The sequence below is a fragment of the Cryptotermes secundus genome, unplaced genomic scaffold, assembly GCF_002891405.2.
Source record: "Cryptotermes secundus unplaced genomic scaffold, Csec_1.0 scaffold3101, whole genome shotgun sequence".
NCBI classification, from domain to species: Eukaryota; Metazoa; Arthropoda; class Insecta; order Blattodea; family Kalotermitidae; genus Cryptotermes; species Cryptotermes secundus.
The window spans coordinates 1-15,700 of record NW_019718662.1 but is presented as its reverse complement, the minus strand read 5'-3'; the positions used below and the strand labels follow the sequence as shown (position 1 = coordinate 15,700).

Below are 15,700 nucleotides of genomic sequence, written 5' to 3'. Positions count from 1 at the left end.
GTGTGTTCCATATGATTCTCACAATAAACAGCATTAACCGGTTGGGCTTTATAGCGGAAAAGGGAGTGTTCCCTGTGAGGTTCGTACTGAATTCGTATATATTTATTCCGACATGAATCATGCTGCATATCCGGCAACTGGTTTCGGGTTCAACTGTGAGAATTTATATTTGAAAGCCACAGTGCCCTAATCCGTGATCAGTTATAGCAGTCACAGCGTTACGGTATAAACGGTATTGTACACGGTACATTACATTTTGAATGTTTCACTTTCATATTGCCCAACGAGGAGATAAAAAAATGACCGAAACTTTCTAAAACAGATTTAAATCTTGTTTTGTAGCGTGACTGTGTAAAACTTGCGATAGTTCGTTTACTTTCATCTTCGGACAACTGACTGAAATATTTGATGTATTAATAATAATAATAATTTACGCCCCTACGTATTCCTCGGCTCCAGCCACACGTGCGTGTTATATACATCTCATGACGTCATATTTCCGCTAAGATCTTCAGAGGGCTCTGTCGTCTGGAAGAACGCAAAAAACGAGTGCGCTTGCGCTTGTGCGTCTACGAGTATGTGGCCGGGGGTGGGGTGTAAAATGTTTTCATTCCTTCCGTCTTCCAGTCTCCCTATGTTTGATTTTGTAATTTTTACCTCCACTGATGCTTCACAGCCTTCTTCAGGGATTCCATTTCTACCGTTTTTCCTCCTTTTCTTTTAATATATTCTTCCATTTTAATGTCTCTTTTATTTAAACCTTCCATACTTATTTTCTTTCTTCTTTCTTTTATCAATATCCTTTTTCCTTCCTTTGGCTTCCTCTTTTTATTTTCTCGGTTTCTTTCCCTGTTTATTTCTTCTATACATCTCCTTTTGTTTGACTCACTCACTCATGGGGCTGAACCCTTCTTGAGAAGCTGCTATTGATGTAACTTCCCAGCATTTTGTGGAATCCGAAGGTTCATTACCGTGTTCACAAGAGCCCTCCACTGATTCATATCCTGAGCCAGACCAATCCAATCCACACCATCCCATCCTATCTCTCCAAGATCCATTTTAATATTATCCACCCACCTACGCCTTGGTCTTCCCAGTGGTCCTTTCCTTCTGGCTTTCCCACCAATATCCTATACGCATTCCTCTTCTTCCCCATTCGTGCTACATGCCATGTCCAACTCATCCTCCTTGCTTTGATCATTCTAATTATACTTGGAGAAGAGTACAAGTTATGAAGCTCCTCATTATGCAGTTTTCTCCAACCTCCTGTCACTTCATCCCTCTTCGGTCCAAATATTCTCCTCAACACCCTGTTGTCAAACACCCTCAGGCTGAAAACCCACTGACGTGACTAGTCGCGAGCGGCTAGCCGCTCTTTGTCGCGCGCGTCCGTTAGTTGTACATATTAGGCGTGCGACAGCTCTGCCGCCTGTGTGCCGCGTTCCAAAACTTAACCGCGTGCGGCTCATAAAAGCAATATAAATACCGGCCGCGAGCGACAACACTCGACAAACCGCGCGCGGCTTGTCGCGTCACTGGGTTTTCAGCCTCAGTCCCTTAATGTCAGAGACTTTTCCAGTTCCTTCTTTTCGTGATACGTGTATATCTGTTCTTACGAATTAATTTATTTATTTTATAATATCTTCAGCGATTCTGTCTGCTCCTCAGACTACACAGCGCCGAATCGCATGGTGCTTACTTCCCAATGAAATGACGCGGGACTAAGCCGTCTTCACACAATTCGAGGCAGTATCAAGGCAACGGCCTGGAGGGACTGCGGAAGACCATGATGTAGGAGCATAGTCGGTCTCCCATCCGAGATTGGAATCAGACATCTTCCGAATAATAATAATAATAATAAGCGTTTCTACTTGAACGAACTTTCATGTTCTATATAATTCCTTACGTTTTATCTTCAACTTTTGTTTCGATGCACGCGGTAGCGTAGTTGGTTGAGGCACTATTATGCAAACCCTGGAGGTCGCGGGTTCGATTTCCGATGAGAATATTGCATTTTTTTGACCTAATACTTCCGGCCGTACTATGGCCCTGAGCTTCACTCAGATTCTAACAGAAATGAGTACCAGGAATCTTCTTGCAGGAAAAAGGGCGGCCGGTGCGTAAGGCTGACAGTCTCACCGCCATCTGTGAGTCAATTGTCTAGAGAAAATGTGGGAGCCTCGACGTCTCACAACCCTATGGGCCTCCACGACTTGTTACAGAGATAAATTTACTTTTTTTTACATATTTTGTTTCATCCGTTTTCTTTTAGTAATTTTTATCTCATTCACATTTTCTCTAGTTACCTCTTCCACTTATATATTTGTTTTTTTCACGCTTTCCTCCCATTTTTTCTTCCTTATCATCTTCTGTTATTTCTATCTATACTCTTTCTGACATATATTTTTATAAAGAGTTCTGTCTTCGGGATATAACGCTGTGTAATCTGTTTAAAGTAAAAAAAAAATAATCCGAAACGTCGGTTAACATTCACCGCACTACACCGCGTTACATACCAGCAGACAGAACTGTTCATAACGACCTCTGTGAGGCTCTCAACCCCTATATCTCTTTCACAGTGTTCCTCCGTGCTTCCAGTAACGAACATTATCTGTGTTTGGTTGCAGGACCACATACAGGAAGTGCTGGACAAGTGGACACAGATCGACGACGAGATATGGGCCAAAGTAATCGTCCTGGAGAGAAACCGCAGGGTTGCCAAGGCTTATGCGAGGGCGCCCGTCCTAACGATCAACGGGTCGGATGATGGGTTCGACGGCTTCCGGTGAGTGAAGTGTAACAGTCACTTTCAGTTTCATTGTTACCATAGCAACAGCTTAAACCAGATGTGGTCAACAAGTTTCACCTGTCAGTCGGATGGACTTACTTCGCGGTAACCGCCGGCAGAACACTCTCGCGGCGATATTCTGTACTTAAACTGTAATCGGTTTTTCATACTAACACAGAACCGGGTTAGCTCAGTCGGAAGAGAGACGGGCTCGACGTCCGGAGTTGGATTCCCGGCAGGAGAAAGACTTTTCTTCTTTCACCAGGAGTAAAGTGGCAAGTAGTTAGTTAGTTATTGGAGAGGGTGGGTTTCCCCATGCACTTAGACCTGTATTGGTGCATTGTCCTTCCCTCTATGATATTCTACCAGTCTCTATATCCTACCGGTACTGGTGCTTACCATCAGTCCCGCCCAGCCAGCGAGACCGGCTCTACTAGCTGAGAGGTATCTATAATGCTTCCCCCATCTACCGGAGGTATTAGTGACTGCTGTTGAGCGGCAAACATCCGCAATTTTGCTCAGTGACCTCCTTTGAAGATACGAGGTTCTTTTATGTGCCGTAAAGCTACGACACGGGACCCACGGCTTAAAGTCCCTCCCGGAGGACTTGTTCCCTGAATTTTTCCGCCCTTAAAAATTCTACGACCTCCGCCGGGTATTTGAACCCGCGTACTACGAGTCATGAGGTGGGAACGTTATCTCTAGACTGCGGAGGCCGCTTAAAGTGGCAAGTATGTGAACCTCACTTCTCACCGCCATCTAGTTCTGAGGGCAAGAACGGTGGAGCTATACCTCCATTCCTCCATACGTTTTCACGCCGTAGTAACTTCACCTTTACCTTGTATTATGTCACATGTCAGGAAAAAATACAAGATTTATATAATAGATCCTATACACTTACTTACTTATGGAGCCGAGCCCTTCTTGAGGAGAAGCCAAATCTGCAGCTACTCAAAATTTTCCCAGCATTTTATGGAACCCGAAGGTTCATTACCGTGTTCACAAGAGCCCTCCACTGGTCCACATCCTGAGCCAGATCAGTTCAATCCATACCATCCCATCCTATCTCTCTAAGATCCATTTTAATATTGTCCACCCGCCTACGCCGTGGTCTTCCCAGTGATCTCCTTCCTTCTGGTTTTCCCACCAATATATATGCATTCCTCTTCTCCCCCATTCATGCTACGTGCCCTGCCCACACATCCTATACACAGTTAAATAACAATGAAGTTTCCCAATGGACTGATTTAGAAGTGACCAACCCGTCACGCTTCTGAGCTAAGCCTCTAAGTTGAGCCGGTTTTGCACCAGAACCGCGTGTTTTCCGGTGCACAATATCAGCCACCTAGTTCCCACACGGATTACGTTTCAGCTAACCACGCCACCCCTCACCGCTTTCCCCACACAAAACCAGAAAATCTCATGTGACAACATTACGCAAATATCCACTCCTTCCGGACGCTGCGATACACTGGCTCAGCCCCGGGCAGTTCGTCCCGTGTTATAAGTTCGGGTCTATAATCCATTTGTTCTGTATGCAGTGTAACTGTCAAACCCTTGCATTAAGTGTAACAAGTGAACGCGTAATGAGGACATAATGCGACTTAGCGTACCCAGCCGCACTGGCCGCGCGGACTAAGCCATGAATTGCCTTGAACACTTGGATCGTGGGTTCGAATTCCACTCGAGGCATGGATGTCTGTCCGCGTTTATTCTGTTTGTGTTGTTCTGCGTGTAGGTAGTGGCCTTACGACGGGCTTATCCCCTGTCCAAGGAACACTATCGACGGTGTATAACTTAAGAAACTGAAAAAAAAGAAGAAGTCAAGGTTCAAGAAAGGTCTGTAGAGCCACAGACAGACAGACAGACCTGCCCGAACACTAATAATCTCACTTCGCAGTCGCACACAAAATAACACACCACACTTAAACAAAACACACCACACTCAAACAAAACACAGCACACGAAACTACACAAACAACAAAGGACACACTAGAACATAGTAAATACAATGCAAATACACTCACAACTATAACAAATACAATTACAACTACAATTATATAAATTATTATTTATAAAAGAATAAGTGTACTATACACTAAACAGTAAGAGTACGGGAACGTGTAAGTCATTATGCTATTAAAAATTTCGCGAGATAAATATATGTTATAAAACTTACGGTTTTGCGCTCTTATGTTGGCAGCACTGTAAAAGAATTATTACGAATTGCCAACATGTTAGCTCAAGGACAAGACGACGCATAAATTACTAATCAACCAGTTGGCGCTCTCGTTGACTGAAGCGTACAGCCGAACCAAAAACTGGACCTGGTTTCTGTACACTCGGAGCAGCAAGAAAACAGAAGAGTTCTGCCCTCAGCAGAGTGCAATCGGTTGTACCCCAGAAGACCACCCATGCGAGAACTTCAAATCTTAGAAGACAAAGAATATCTTAACATAATAATTCCAAACATATTGTAATTTAATAATAATCAAAAGTACTCGTTATGACCTCCAGTGAATATTATCACAAACCAGTATAATCCAATCCGTATTTTCATACTCAGTTTCTCTAGACCCATTTTGAATTATCCTTCTATCTACTACGCCAATGTGGCCTTTCCCTTGATAATTATTCACAAAAATGTTGTATATATTTCTTATTTCTCTACTCTTGCTGAACATCCCTTACCTTAGCTCCTTTATTATGCGTTATTCTCCTATTATGCACGTGAAATCACATAAAGCTGGTTGTGTCTCTGTCCACGGGTCTCAAATTCGAGAAGTGCTAAACGGATTTTGATGAAATTTGGTTTAGATGTGATGTATACACTATTACTAACACATAACACGAATCTGTGAGGTTGGGGCGACACTAGCATCGTCTTAATTATGAACCTGAAGTTATACATGATAACACATCTTCGAAGAATATCCAAATTCTGTCACTTATTTTCTTGCTACTTAAAACATAAGACAAATGCTACATACATTCTTTTTTCAAACTTTAATGATCCAAACGAACAAATTAGTCAATATATTGGTATTTATTTGGAATAAATCCGGTTCAAATTTCGACCGGAACATAAATTATGCTAATTGAGATTTATACTAATTTTACTTTTGGACTACAATAGTATACAAAAGTAGGCCACGACATATCCCTTTCACTTTCTCTCGAACGCATTATTCCAATACTCAACCCACAATTCCACTCTACATAAGCCGAGTTACTGATAACGTCATAAAATATATCCATAATGAAGTAAATTAATTATAATTTCGTCTTGAAAACCATTTATTAAGCATTACAGGAATCTGCATGAATGAACACAAATTGGAGTAATTAAACGCTCGTGTTAATGACGACCTCGAACTACGGTTCGCCGTTCGCAGCTGTCTTGTAATGGGCAGTCACTATACTCCAGCTAAGCTACGAGTTCGAAACGTTAAAACCTCATTGGCTGACCACAGTAATAGCTCAAGGTCGTCGTCATCTTTGTCTATCTGCTCCACTTTTCTTTTCACTTCATGCCCTGGCCTTATTATTACACGAAGTCTTCTGTGGGTCTGTAACTTCACATATTGTGCCATTTAGATCGTGTGTCAGAACCACTGGGTTTTCGGAAACTGGATCTGTTTCCGTCCTCAGGTGAGGAGGAAGACACCTACTCTATTGGGTCCCTTAGAAAGAGCTAACCTCAATCACAGGGCCAGGTCCTCATGTGAGAGGGAGACACCTACTCTGTTAGGTCCCTTAGAAAGAGCTACTTCAATCATAGGACCAGGTCCTCATGTGAGGGGGAGACACCTACTCTGTTAGGTCCCTTAGAAAGAGCTAACTTCAATCACAGGACCAGGTCCTCATGTGAGAGGGAGACACACCTGCTCTGTTGGGTCCCTTAGAAAGAGCTAACCTCAATCACAGGGCCAGGTCCTTGTGCGAGAGGGAGACACCTACTCTGTTGGGTCCCTTAGAAAGAGCTAACCTCAATCACAGGGGCAGGTACTTATGTGAGAGGGAGACACCTACTCTGTTGGGTCCCTTAGAAAGAGCTAACCTCAACCATAGGGTCAGGTCCTCATGTGAGAGGGAGGCACCTACTCTGTTGGGTCCCTTAGAAAGAACTAACCTCAATCACTGGACAAGGTCCTCGGGTGAGAAGGGAGATATAACATCGTGGTCCGTAGAAAATCAACAGACGTTTCGAAGGGATATGTCGTATCTATCTTCAGGGTCCAAAAATAAGCAAAGTGGGAAATCAGTATGAAGAAAGTAGCAAGGAAGATTTTTCGACATTTTCCTCTAGTTACGTCGTCTAACGACGTCATATCCCATATATCTCCTCAAATATTTGTACGTCTACAGGAATTCATTAACTGGATGGACAGCGGCACGATTCCACCAAGGAGTAACAAGCAAATCGCTTGCAATGCTTTGTTACCCATCGTACTGACGCTTGCTGGGTGACTGTTGCGTGGTAACCTACTGACAAGGAGGTGGTTCTGTGGCGGCAGTTCAGATTGACAGACGCTGGAGACAACTTGACAACCGTTAACTAATAAAATGAAGGTCATCCAGCTGCACACAAAATAGAGCACACAGAAACCTTATTATCATAAAGCATCAAGAATCCAGTCTATCGCCTTTTTGTTTCCATGGAAACCAGATCACTGTGACGGCTTCAACTTTTCCTTTCTACAGTGTATACGTCTGAATTCTTGACTTCTTCTGTCTGCATTCGACTGGCTAGGCTTGTCCAATTCAGTCCATTACTTTAGACTGCAAAAGACTGCTGACTGACGCTCACTCACTCATGGAGCCGAGCCCTTCTTGAGAAGTCGCTAATTCTGCAGCTACTCAAGAACTTCCCAGCATTTTATCGGACCCGAAGGTTCATTACCGCGTTCACAAGAGCCCTCCACTGATCTCTATCCTGAGCCAGATCAGTCCAGTCCATATCATCCCACCCTACCTGTCTTAAAGTTCATTTTAATATTGCCCACCCACCTACGTCTTGATTTTCCTACTGGTCTCTTTCCTTCTAGATTTCCCACCAATATCATATATGCATTCTTCTTCTTCCCCATTCGTGCCACGTGTCCTCCCCATCTCATCCTCCTCCACTTGATGACGCTGACGCAGTAACATTTACTTTTAATTCTAATTAAATCATATATCTATGGTTTATTTAATGACGCTGTCAATAATTCATATGATGGGCTTATAGCGGTTATTTATTGAACGATATTGAGCATATAAAGATGAAGAAAAAGGAGGTGGTGTCCTGAGTCACGATACTATCCCAACATCTGCCTCAGGGTCTCAGGGAAATCTCTAAAAGCCTCATTTAGGAGTATATGGGTCAAGGAACAAAATCAAACGAGGTACCACCCGAATGCAGGTCAAAAACATTACCACTTATGCCATATTGTTAAAATTGAAATATTCTGAGACCAGTTGTCACGTGTCCGGGGGTCCGTAACGAATAATAACGGGGTTTGGCATTGGTGATTGGATTTATTAACACCTGCTTGCACAATCTTTCTTAATCACAATCACTTACATTAACTCACACTCAATCTTCAGTCGAACCCTTCTCTTCCATGACTGCTGAGGAATCGCTCCATTCTCATTCTTGTTCTAAGACTGGACTATTTATATTGTCTCGAGGCGGATCCATAGAAAACACGTCCGTTACGCAGCAATGGATAAATGCGAACGACATAGAAAACACCGCTTCCTCTTCTGTTGTATTTACAGCGCGTTGCATAGAAACGGAAGTTATTCTATTGTTGCTTGCGTATTCGTTGTCGCGTGTTGTTGTAAGCTTTACCTAGCAACGGGCTGTTTACCCAGAATCTCTTTCCGCGGGAACGTCTTTACCGAGTCGTTGTCCAGCAACGGGTTTACATGTCACAACAGAGTAATCATTGGGCTGTATATGCATTAGCCCGTTTTAATATTCAATTTCCTTTCGAGGGCTCTTTCTCTTGCGCGTGATTCACAGTAACTGAAATGAAGCAAAATGAGGCCAACAGCCTTCATACAAATAAATACATTAATTTCTGTGATTATGAATCCACTGAACATTTGATCTATGGCAGCACTTCCCGTGTCTTTTCTTTCTCGAATATCGATTTAAATAACGAGATACAGACATATTTCCGTGCTTCCCCGTCACAGAAAGAAGTCTGTGCAGTGATCATGTCCGGCCGTACTCACTCTCTGAAACTGAGATCACGGGTTTGAATACCGGTTTGCATTTGGAAAAATGCCCACGGTTTCAGGAGTCAAAGCTACGATGCGATCGTTTTCAGAGTTTCGTGAGCAGTGAAGGGTCGTAACAGACATGGAGAGAGTCATTTATATAATCGTACTTGTATGGTACTAATTTCACCCATAAACGGCGGTCGCTTGGTCGATATAGTTCGCTTACGGACTACAGGCCACGGAGTTTGTTCGTTTTGTTTTGTTGTAGTTGTAATTGTATTTGTACTGTATTCATTGCGTGTAGTGTATCATTTATTGTTTGTATAATTTTGTGTTCTGTGTTTTGTTTGAGCGTGATGCATTTTTTGAGTGTTGTGTCTTATTGTAGTAGAACTGCCATCCGGTAAAAACCCATTTGCAGTTAAAGTAAATAATAAAAAGACCACAATATGACCCAGTGACTTTCTAGCAGATGAAACTTGATAGTAACTAGCCAAGTCAACAGGAAAGCATTGACCGAAGGAAATGAGAAGCCGGAACAGGCTAATCCATGAAGGAGAAGGAAGGAGAGAAGATTAAGGAGAAAAATAAAAAAGAAGGGAAACACCAGAAAAACCAGAAAAGTCATAAACAGACCAAATTTCACGGTACAGCTGTTGGAATTAATGTCGGTATTTGGATGTTCAGGGTTTGAATCAAGGACTTCATTAATATTAGTCAGTTGGCCAACAGTTGTTAAGAAGAGCAGGAGGATACTCTGGTTACTAAGTTTTATGAGTCTGTCTTTTCGTATAAAATAATATAAATTGTTATTTTTGTCCTGAGTAAGAAACGTTTCGTAAAAGAGCCGGTAAAAAAAAAAAAAAGGAAGGAAAGAAAATGTATAATTCACGGTAAACTTGTCACCCGAAGGCCAAGTGTAGCCTCCACCCTGGGTTACACAGCTCAATGCGCGCGACCGCCATCTTTTGATTGTTCCTGTAAATCGCGAAGACATTCTGTAAAACTAACATGGCGACCTTCAATTGTTCGCGTTTGGTCATTGTGCCTCATTGTCACATTTTTCTTCTTTCTGACAAGAAGATCTTTGAAGATCATCACCACGTTCATTCGTTCCACTCAGACCGTTACAAAGGACCCGTCGGAAGGGCAGATTTCATGCGCTACGCTGAGTGTCAGAGGATCTTGTTAACAGGCAGAAAGACTGGATACAGTTTCCTTCCTCCTTGTTTCTTATCTTCATGTCGCCCTTCTACTTCGTGTTCAGGTTAATTCTTCTTATCCCTCCAAATGGTCTTACTTTTCACATACATTCTCCTTCTGTTTATACTTTCTTGTTTCTCTACATCTTCAATTCCAAGTACGCATTTTCCTTGTCTTCTCACTTCTCCTCGCCGACTTTATCACTTTAATTTTGTCCCCTCCTTTTGATCTTTAAATCCTGTGGATGTGGGGAGTTTCAAGTGTTTCGGGTGTAAATTCTGCTTCCATCTTCATGTTTGAAGTGCGTAGAATAGGTGACCTATATATACATAGGTTGTGTTTCGAAAGAGCCATAGGAGGACAAGTGAAGGTTCATGTCCCTTCAAGGATAATCAGGGTAGTTGACCGGTAAAAGCTTTTACCGGTTCTCACGGTCTCTTCGCTTGCAGATTTCTTATATTTTTTCTTCTACCCTGAAGATGGAGGCCATACGTTCCTCCGAAACGTCGGTTAACACCACATATTCACGGTGCCAAATCCCAGAAGAGTGCTTTCTTCATAGTCACCGCCGTGAAAGCCTCAAATCTTACATAGGAATTTACTCATCTGCGTTTCCTTACTTCCAGGATCGGGCTTTGTGGTTTCGACAATCCAATGAGGGACACAAAAACAGATGAAATAAAGCGACACATAGGACATGTAAGTACATGACGTCATCAACTTTCACGTTTCATATTTTCCCTTCACTAAGTGTACTTTTTTAAGAGATCAATTGCGAAGTTCCAGTTCATAGAGAGTTTGTATCTCCTGACACATTATGCAACCAGCAAAACGCATACATGCTGCCCGTTTTATGCTAGCCGTTACTTGAACATACAGATGGTTATAGTATACATAGTTACTTAGATACTGTGTTAAGTAGGTGATCAGGTGATAGGGGTGGCTGGATAAGCTGTTTCTGAATATTTATTAGGTAAATGTATTATAACAAATGGTAATTTTTTTTAAAGTAGTGTAAAAAAAAAAGTAAGTAAATCCATCCCTCTAACAGCCGTGGAGGCCCATAGGTTTGTGAGATGTCGAGTGACTCGAACCCGCGACCTCCCCGTTTGTAGTATAGTGCCTCAACCAACTACGGTACCGCGTACCCCCTGAAAGTCACGTATCCTCCTCTTATTTGTTATTGTTCTTGTTTTATATTAGACCTCGCAAACAACCCCCCCCCCAATAACGTCCCCAACTATTAAAAATACCTGTAGATGAGAACAGATCTAGCTGCCGAAATGTTGTATTAAATAAAAATGATAGAAAATGTAAAGTTCTCCCTGTGTTTAATTAAGCACTACGCCATGAAGGCGTACGGGGGAAGGGATGTACAAATCCCACGTTTTCCTGGCCTCTGCACTGGATGGAGTTCAACTGTCAGCTTCACGACCCGGTCTCTATACCTCCACGAAAAAAGCCCCCGGTACCCATCGGATAGGAGGCTCGGTGGGCTCCATAACGGGTCTGGACAATTGGAGAAGAGAAAATTCTTGCCCCTATCGGGACTCGAACTCCGTAACCAGTCGATATACCGATTGCGCTATCTGGTATCCCCATATTGTGGATAATGTCAAAACGGTTTAAGCATGCAGACAGGTAGTTAGGTGGGTAGACAGGTAGGTAAGTTTATTTGTAATATGATAGTGTCTAAGGTAATTGTGTATGTTGGTAAGATGATTAGAGCCGGTCACGATAGCCGAGCGGTCTAAGGCATGTACTGTCTTCGCTCGCTTGGAAACCGGGATCGTGGGTTCGAATCCCACTCAGGGCATGGATGTTTAGTTTGTGTGTGTGGGTTTTTCTGTGTTTATGTACAGGTAGAGGCCTTGCGAAGGCCTGATCAGCCGCCCAAGGAGTCCTACCGAATGTGTAAGATCTAGAAAAACCGAAGTGAACGGAGAAGTTCATGGAGGTAGGCCTAGGACCACTGGGGCTGTAGTGCCAAGGAAAAAAAAAGATGATTTGATAATCAAAAGCTGATAGGTAGATGAGTCAGGGTGCACTGTGTCAGATATCATATTAATTAGTGTGGTTAGTAGGTGTAGTGAGTAGTTCGGTAGAGAGTTAATTAAATCGAGAGGTGGATAATTAGACTGTCAAGTAGATATGTAGGTCTATAGGCAGTATTCACCCAAATATACATATATTCATCATGACCACAAGACAATTTTGTTTGCAGGGGATCAAAGTCAAGATGGACGATCAAGGCAACATCCTTGTGAAGCGCGTGTCCAAATGCAACGTCTACGTGAAAAGCACCAGCTCAGCAGAAGAGACAAGCATAGGAAATGACGTCCTGAAGTTGCCCAACTGCGCCCTCGAGATGGAAAAACCAGTCAAGGTCAGAACTACAGCTTCGTTTTCAGATATCCGCTCATAATAACTACAGAAATCAACAGATTTTAATGAAATTTTGTAACAACTTCACGCCGTTAGAGCTGACACAATTCCTTACAGATAATAATAATAATAATAATAATAATAATAATAATAATAATAATAATAATAGTGTCGTGCGAATGTCTGAGGTGGTGATGCTGAGATCTCGAGCACTGGGCCTCGAGGTTTGCAAAATGCTGAAATGGTTCCGTTCCTTTAGCATGTGGACGATCGTCCATCTTGTTTTCGTGGCTCATGTTTCATACGGTTACTGCGCATGTCCTTGTGAGAACACTTTCATCTGTTTGGAGAGCGCATTCTAGGAATGGTAACGTGAACTAGGGAAACAATACAAAGACTGTCAACACAGACGCACTGTGTTCCTTGGGAACTTAAATGGGTGAGACTAAGAACTCTTTCCCTAACTTTCTCTGAAATAGTTAGAGCGCAGAGCAGCTAGCTCGCATCTTAATCACCTGTTTACGTAAGTTTTACTTTACTATAATTATTTCACGCGACCAAATAGTTATACGTGTTCTGGCAATAAAGTTCGCGATCTCGCCACTGTGTTTGCCGTGGCAGCAGTGGGCAGAAATAAAATGGCATGTAAAGACTTAAGGCGCGTATTACAAGACTTTATTTATTTGTTGTTGTAGTCACAGTAATCTTGAAACTGTTATAATTACAATTATAAGTTACAATTAGTGAATATCCAATAAATCGACTCGAGGATCAGAACCCGCTATTTTAGTCACTGATACACGTGATAGTATTTAAATTATATTTGAAACATAATTTCTTAATAATATAAAATCAGGATCTGCAGCTGATATCTGTTGTGAAAAAATGCGAAGGATTTGTATGCAAACCAGTTTGGGCGTCCACTTCATCAGCTCCAGATCCTGATTTTCCGGCAACAGTAAGCTTCTGTCGCACGAGCACGAGTAATGTGGACGGGCCTTAAGAATCACGTTCGGAAATTTTCCAAGTTCAACCAAAAGTCCATCAGTTCGCTTTTCATTACTTGGCCTACTATAAAATTCTCCTTATTTAAACTTCCCATGCGATTTATAAGTTTAACAATTGGAAGCATGCACAGGGACACGAAAGGCTGCTGCCACACCAATCCGATAAAGTGCTCAGCTAAAATTGAGAGTGATACGTTCGACTTAAGGAGACCTTGAGAACACAGCAAGGTTAGGAATACGACATTCTGATCATGCGCATTGATCTCTGTGAGTTCAGAGCAGAGCAGAGCAGTCATTTGCTACTAGATTTCGTCAGGACAGGCATTCTTGCTTTCGGGTTCTTTCGGGACACACGACCATGCTTTTATTCTCTCTGTTGGTTATATTCTCCACGCCATTTTCATATCCGAGGACGGACTGCAAAGAAAACGCTCTTGTAACCTTCGTTTTAGTTCGATTGTTACTTTGTTCAGCCAGTCATGCCGGTGTAATCAGGGTTTGAACTTCTAAACATTGTTGCCTCCAAACGTGAGCCTGCTGTAAAGTTACCATTTCTTATGTTACAGCTTTTCGACATGAAGAAATTCCAACAGAACGTGAACCGAGAGCTACGGCGTGCCTACCCCGACAGGCGCAGGTTGGAGTGTCAATGTCTTAGCGCTGTGGCATTCGTGAAAAGCGAATCCGAGCTGCTGGACTGTCCCATCTGGGTGCTCATCATTAACGTGGTCGCCATGGACATGCTCAAGTCGAAACTTCCGCCAGGTAACTTTCCATCTGTTCTTACGTCTTCCTGGTTGTCTCTCGCCTTTAGGTTTTACAACTTAAATGTCACAGCATAGTATTTAATCTTTTTTTTTTTAATTTTCATGTGTCATGCCTGTATTTTCCGGCCTTCTCAAGGTTCATAATAATATCTTATTTTTCTTTTTGTAATTTTCTGTGTATTCCTATCACTTGGCGATAATAACCTTATGTTGTGGTATAGCTAAGGCGGTTAGTCGCTTTCTTCTCAACTCGGTGGCCAATGTTCGATCCCGTTAGGTCGCGTGGGATTTGCGGTGGACTAAAAAGGAGTGAGGCTGCTTTATCCGAAAACTTCGGTTTCTCCTGCCAATTTCAATTCCATCGTCTTCTCCAAATTCATTAATCATCCTATTAAAGGTGTCATGTAGTCTCGATACTAATAGCGTCGTTAAATAATCAACATGTGAATATTCCGCAACGAACTTTGCTCCCAGACAGCTTCAATCTTTTCCACAATTACAGTGAGACTAATACCAGGAACATGTAAAATATTTTGGGCCATACAACCTAAACAAAAAGAACTCCGTGGCCTGTAGTCCACAAGCGAACTATACCGACCGAGCGACCGCCGCTTGTCGGCAAAGTTAGTGCCAACTTTAGCGGATAGAGGTTGTCGTGTGATCAACGTAACGAATCCCCACGGCAATTAATCTCGGATTTCTAGAGCGGAGCCGCTATTTCCTTGCAATAGCTCCTCAGTTATTCTCACGAGGCTGAGTGGACCCCGTTCCGTCTTAGAGAATCTGGTAGCGCCTGAAATCGAATCGAGTACCTCTAAATTTGTAGCCAGGAACCCTGAGCGCTAGACCACAGAGGCGGTCCCATTAATTTTTAGTTAATGGTCCATCTGTAGTCCTACCATTGAACGCTACGTAATCTGGCTACTGCGAGAGTCATGAAGTAAACCGTAAAAATAGCCCGAAAGTGGATGTTATTCTACGCCATATGTATCTCGTTAACACCTCCATGTTCTATTTCGTTATAGACTACTGTAACTATTATCCTCGAACAGTAAGTTGATAGTCCTCATAGTTACGTCTATGATGACACGGAGCATTTTTATTTCTTGGATGCAACCGCCTTGAAAGCTAACTGAATAATAAAACTAAAAAAGCAATGAAGCTGAAAAAGATTTGTTACCACAGACGTTTTACTTGGTGCTTATACAGGGTGTTCATTTTATGAAGCTGCGAAAACATTCGGAAAACGAAGCTGGTCAAGTGTAATATGGGGAAAAGTTGATGGGTTTACAGCTGCAAGACGAGTTACATAATGAAGTCCCTGTATTTATAACACA

The 15,700-nt window shown here is 42.4% G+C and overlaps 1 protein-coding gene across 1 annotated transcript in view; it reads left to right on the top strand.

Moving 5' to 3' along the window:
• Positions 1 to 14,361, top strand: part of LOC111864024 — a gene marked incomplete at its 3' end in the record, with an annotated part of 115,403 nt that extends 101,042 nt beyond the window's left edge. The window contains 4 exon segments of the mRNA XM_023850957.2: positions 2,628 to 2,785; positions 10,831 to 10,903; positions 12,429 to 12,590; positions 14,163 to 14,361. Coding sequence (XP_023706725.2) covers positions 2,628 to 2,785; positions 10,831 to 10,903; positions 12,429 to 12,590; positions 14,163 to 14,361 — 592 coding nt within the window.
• Between the last annotated feature and the right edge of the window lie 1,339 nt (positions 14,362 to 15,700).